At 54.9% G+C, this 5876-nt stretch overlaps 1 protein-coding gene across 1 annotated transcript; it reads left to right on the forward strand.

The window, feature by feature from the left end:
- The first annotated feature begins 1551 nt into the window (after nt 1–1551).
- MCL1 (MCL1 apoptosis regulator, BCL2 family member) lies at nt 1552–2600 on the forward strand. Its single transcript, XM_010167721.2, has 2 exons — nt 1552–1827; nt 2284–2600. Exons 1-2 carry the CDS (start codon nt 1552–1554, stop codon nt 2398–2400), a joined length of 393 nt encoding a protein of 130 aa, XP_010166023.2. The 3' UTR covers nt 2401–2600.
- Nucleotides 2601–5876: the final 3276 nt, after the last annotated feature.

The raw sequence follows: 5876 nt of genomic DNA on the forward strand, positions 1-5876 counted from the left end.
GGTGGGTGCACGGCGGGGGCTGGGGAGGTCCAGGCCGGAGCCGGCCCTTGGGGCTGGAGCGAGGCTGCTTCGCTGCCCACATCCCCCAGCAAGGGGAGGAGGGGGGCGAGTGCCTGAGCTCTGGGCCGGGTGGGATGCGACCCCGTTTTCGAGGGAGTTAAAACAGCTGAGAAGTGATGAAAAATGAAACTGAACTTTGTTCGACTGGGAGGTGGAAAAACCGCTGGTAACGTGTGCAGAGGAGATAATCTGGTTACAGATTAGCCCCAGTTCCTCCTAGCATCCTGCTTTGCTCAGCATGACTATATGCAAATAATCCTGAGCGTCCAAAGATTAGTTAGCTCAGGAGTTTAAACTCCTCACACCCCTGGCTCAGGTGGAACGGAGTTTCCAGGAGATAAATTCTCCCGGACAATGTGCTCACATTATAGCTATTTTAATGTATTTTGCCCACTTCTGATGAGTCTTAGAATAGCTGTTGAACCCCAGTGCCTGGGCTTGGATGAGCAAGTGTCCTCGCTGCAGAGTGGCCTGAGAATCGACTGGAAGTGAGAACTGACTGTTTTGACCTGATTTTGTGTAACTCGGAAACAAGCTGGTTTGAGGTTGTCCTGAGCCATCGGGGTGGTGGGGCCAAGCTCCTGGCCTCGGGGCTCATCCTGGGACTGCTTTTGGCACGTCACCCCATGTCTGATCCTAGACCAGGATGGTGCTTGGCACAGAAGAGTAGTGTCTGCATTTCCCCCTGAGGTGGCTTGTGGTGAAACGCCTTTCTTCTTGCAGGAGGATGTTCCAGGTTGTTTTGTTGTTGTTGGTTGTTTGTTTTTAATACTTCAGTTCCTTCCTTGTGTCCTTGGCTGTGCTGATGCAAAAGACTGTGCATTCAGTTACCCTGGCCAAATTCACAAACCTGCTTGTTGAACAAGCCACACTTGGGAGGAACGTTCAGAGCAAGGCAAGCTGGTGTTGGTATCTGAGGCTTCTGTAGGGATGGTTACCTTCATGTGTGCAGAAAAGGAACTGGCTCCAGGAAGGCTTCCTGTTAGTTTGAACAACAACAAGCAGTGCCTTTCAGTTTCATAAAGGCTTATCTTGTTTGCTTATTCATGAGGGGGCACTGCAGGTCAAACTGGGGGATTCTATTGTTCTAGTTACTAAAACCACATTAATAAAATGGCCATGTATCTGCCTGGCTGTAGGTGACTGTCTTTCATTTCAGCTCGAGGGGCTGGGTTCGTGCCAGGCTGCAAACTGACTTCTGTGCTCTGGTTCTGACATGGTGGGGCTTTAAAACTCTTGTGAGATAGGGGAGTGTGACGTGCACAGAGACGGCAGCTGTGCCCAAGGTGGGGAGGAAGGAACTAGAAATGGGTTATGGGCTGGTTTTCCTCTGGCCCAGGCAAATGTGAGCAGCAGAGCCCTCTGCAGAAGCAGACAGGTACTTGCTGTCCATCACTGATACTCGTCAGTGACTCTGACAGCTTTTGGACCTAGAGTGCAGGGGCTGCATCTTCTCACTGATGGCCTTGCAAGGTATTTGATGTCTTGTGCATGCCTGCCTCTAAACCAGCATCTCTTGAAAAAATTCGTAAGCTGGAAATCCAGAAAGAGGAAGATCTGCAGTCGGTGTGTGAAGTGGCTGCCCATATGTTCAGTGATGGAGTAACAAACTGGGGTCGAGTGGTGACGCTCATCTCATTTGGTGCCTTTGTTGCGAAACACCTGAAGAGCATAAACCAGGAGAAGTGCATCAGCTCGCTGGCAGGGATCATCACGGACGCGCTTGTCTCATCTAAGCGCGAGTGGCTCATGAGCCAGGGAGGCTGGGTGAGTCACTGCCTGTCCTGAACACTGTGAGCGTTTCGGAACAATCCAGTCTTTTCCTATTTCTGTGACCTGCTCACTGACAACCACGTGTGTCAGCAGAGCGCAGAGATGACTCACTGCTCTGGTTAAAACCACAGTCTGAAACATCTAGCTGGAGTTCTGCTTGAAGCAGTCTTGACCTAAAAATGCGCCCCCGCCCAGTGCGGAGCGGGCAGCATTCCCAAAGCCGAGTCAATCCCAGATGCACTGAGCTTTCTTGAAGCTGCTCTGGTGCTGTCTCCTGATTGCTGCTGCAGGGCAGGTTGTGGCTCCAGTGAGCCTGGGGGAGTGCACTCAGTGGATGTGCTGGGCAGGCTGTAGCCCAGCCCGCCCTGCCAGGGGACAAAGGCTTCCCATATGCCTTCCTGCCAGAGAAGGGTGGCTGGCGGGGAAATGACTTTCCCTTCTTTCTCCTAGGAGGGCTTTGTTGACTTCTTTCGAGTCGAGGACCTAGAAGGCAGCATCAGAAATGTACTGATGGCGTTTGCAGGCGTGGCTGGACTGGGGGCAAGCTTGGCCTACATGATCCGGTGAGCCAGGGTGTGCTGCAGAGGGACAAAGCTCTGGGTGGACCGGCTCTGTTTTGGGGCTTGTGAGCTGATCACTTCCTCCTGTGAGTACTTGTGAAGCTGGACTTGAATGATGCAAGGGGAATATCTAGGCATCACCTGAGCAATCCTTTCCTAAGAAGGAAGGTGTGATCCAGTCAGATTGTGGGTACCGATGAGGATTTATTGCTTTGGGAACAAAAAGTGGAAGAATTGATATTCTGCTTCCTTCAAGAGGATGATGACAGACAGCTCAAGTGGACTGCTTCAGTTTTATCCCTGAGGGAACTGATCTGCTTAGCAGCAAGCCAGTGAGCACCAGCAACTCTTGTCTGGACTGAAGCCTCCTGGGCTTGGCACAGCAGCTGTGCGTGGAGCAGATGTTTCAGGCTTGTGGGTTTCTGGAAATAGCATCTTCTGCTGCTGGTGTCCTGCCTAAACTTGTGGCTTTTCTGTTGGAGCAGAAGTGTTGAATGTTGGGTGTTTTGCGAGCCTGCACCTGCCCCCAGGTGTGCTGGCGAGTGGCCTTCAGCCGCTGCCGGCTCTCCGTGCATCCACCCTCCGGAAGCGGTGGAGCCGTGCCAGCAGCCAAGATGTGCAACCTGCTGCCAGAACATGGTGGGGCTGGAGCCCTGCATGGCCCCTTCCCTCCCAGCTGGGACCAGCCAGGTCACCCAGCATGCAGAGGAGCATCGGGCTGGGGAGGTGAGGTGGGGCTCGGGGCCGTAACCACAGCTGGCTGCGTTGGCCTGTCTGGCTGACCTTGGCTACACCGATGCAACTCTCCACACACAGGCGGTTTAAAAATAGGGAGTGCATCTGTAAGTGTGTAAAACCCCACATGGGCTGGGGAGGCTGTAGAGAAGCTGTAAATATCTATAAATCTGTAAAATATGTACATTTTTACAGAGCTAATGATACAAAAAGGAGGAATTTTGAATGTGGTAGAACTGCTTATGGGTGCACTGTACTTCATTCCTCATGTGAAGTAGCATTTTTGTGACGAAGCCTTCTCCTGCCTTGACTACAAGCGAGCCTTTCTCTGATGTACTTGAGCAACATTGCCAGCGAGTGGCAATAAAAGTATCGGTGGCCTGGTGGACTCTCATTGTGCCCACAGCTTGCTGGCAACAGTTGATGTTTGTTTATTTTAATCTTTTTGGTTATTCTAGCCCTACTAGTGGGTGGGGAGCTGTGGAAGTTCGTATCAGTTGCTTCCTTCTCTTCCCTTCATTTTGATCCTCTAAGCCATGAGTCGGACAAAGCTGATGCTTGAATGTAAGTGTTCTGGAGCAGAATAAAACTCACTGGCTCGGATCTGCAGTTTGTGCAAGTCTGTCAGTGCCAGCCCTGGGCTCAGTCCCTGGTCACCAGCTGGCAGCATTGCTTTTCAGTGGGCTTGTCAGCCTTGTACCCTCCAAACCGTGGATCGGTTGGTTCTTGGGAAGCTCTCTGCTATGGGACTGGGTCCCGCACAGCGCGGAACATCCTTGTCCACAGTGCTGGACCTGCAGCCTGAGTGATGTCTGATGGAAACCCAAGTGGAGAACTGAAAGATGGTGCTATTGTCAGGCCGGCTTGTTTGCTGAACAAGCACTTAGTTTTGTCAATAAATGTCTTTTGTTCTCAGTCCTCTAGTCTAAAACTCACTGTTTCCTGCAATGAGATGCTGATGTGCTAAATGCTCCTGCTCTACTTTGCTGGTGTGAGCCTGTTGGCACAGATGCTGCATGTGGGGCACCCCACAGCCTCTTGCTTATTAGAAAGCCTCTGCGGGCTGTGGAAAACTGTTCTAGGTGTTTTGTGTCACCAGTCGGGGCTTCCCAGAGCTGCTCTGTGCTGAGATGCTCTTCACTGTGTACGTGGGTGGGGAAAGTCCATGGGGTGCCTTGTGCTCAGTGCCTGTGTGCTCTGCAACAGCTTTCCTTGTGGTGCCCTGAAATGTGATGTGGCTCTCTGGGTGTCTGTGTTTGGTGGAGGGTGACAGGCTCTGCGGCCCCCAGGAGAGGTGAGGGGGACGCACTCCTCTTCCTGCAGCCCCCAGGAGAGGTGAGGGGGATGCACTCCTCTTCCTGCAGCCCCCAGGAGAGGTGAGGGGGATGCACTCCTCTTCCTGCAGCCCCCAGGAGAGGTGAGGGGGATGCACTCCTCTTCCTGCAGCCCCCAGGAGAGGTGAGGGGGATGCACTCCTCTTCCTGCAGCCCCCAGGAGAGGTGAGGGGGATGCACTCCTCTTCCTGCAGCCCCCAGGAGAGGTGAGGGGGATGCACTCCTCTTCCTGCAGCCCCCAGGAGAGGTGAGGGGGATGCACTCCTCTTCCTGCAGCCCCCAGGAGAGGTGAGGGGGATGCACTCCTCTTCCTGCAGCCCCCAGGAGAGGTGAGGGGGATGCACTCCTCTTCCTGCAGCCCCCAGGAGAGGTGAGGGGGATGCACTCCTCTTCCTGCAGCCCCCAGGAGAGGTGAGGGGGATGCACTCCTCTTCCTGCAGCCCCCAGGAGAGGTGAGGGGGATGCACTCCTCTTCCTGCAGCCCCCAGGAGAGGTGAGGGGGATGCACTCCTCTTCCTGCAGCCCCCAGGAGAGGTGAGGGGGATGCACTCCTCTTCCTGCAGCCCCCAGGAGAGGTGAGGGGGATGCACTCCTCTTCCTGCAGCCCCCAGGAGAGGTGAGGGGGATGCACTCCTCTTCCTGCAGCCCCCAGGAGAGGTGAGGGGGACGCACACCTCTTCCTGCAGCCCCCAGGAGAGGTGAGGGGGATGCACTCCTCTTCCTGCAGCCCCCAGGAGAGGTGAGGGGGATGCACTCCTCTTCCTGCAGCCTTGGGTGAGCTGTGCTCCTCACCCTTGGGGTGTGGGGAAGATGCACTCTGTGTGGCTTTGCTCATCTGGCATTAGTCTTGTCCCTCTGCCTGGGCAGAGCAGGCTGGCATTGCGGTTGCTGATTCCTCTTAGGGGGTCCCTGCTCCCCCAGCGCACTCTCTGCCCTGTGTCCCCCGAGTTTCGATTCCTGCGGGCTGGGGATGGAGGAAGCGCAGCCTGGTTATGTGCAGACCTGGCTTGGGCAGTGGTTTGATGAACAGCTTCCTCCTGCCAGGGCCAGCTCTGCTGTGGGAGCCTTGGTTGGAAAATTCCCCTCCTGAGGGGCAAAGCACTTTCCTACCCCACACCCTGTGCTGGTGGCTCCAGCCTGGGGTGCTGTCACACCTCAGTGCAGATGGGCTGAGGTGACAGCTTCCTGCAGTGCTGGCCAGGCCCTCACAACCCAAAACAAGCTGCCAGCTCAGCGCTGCTCTGCAGATACTGCAAAATGGTTGTTGTTTTGTTTTGGGGTTTTTTTAATGCTGTGTCTTTGCGGGCTATTTTGGGCCGGTTCAGTCCCCCGGGGTGCGGCGGGGCCCTCATGCAAAGCTGGACCTTCGCCATGGAAACATGCAAAGGCGCTGGGAGGGGGCCGGGGCTGCCGG

Source organism: Antrostomus carolinensis, unplaced genomic scaffold (assembly GCF_000700745.2).
Source record: "Antrostomus carolinensis isolate BGI_N321 unplaced genomic scaffold, ASM70074v2 scaffold25805, whole genome shotgun sequence".
NCBI lineage: Eukaryota > Metazoa > Chordata > Aves > Caprimulgiformes > Caprimulgidae > Antrostomus > Antrostomus carolinensis.

Coding starts and splice junctions, on each gene's coding strand:
- MCL1 (XM_010167721.2), top strand. CDS start 1,552: ATGCCTGCCTCTAAACCAGCATCTCTTGAAAAAATTCGTAAGCTGGAA. Junction 1,828..2,283: donor TCATGAGCCAGGGAGGCTGG/GTGAGTCACTGC, acceptor TCTTTCTCCTAG/GAGGGCTTTGTTGACTTCTT.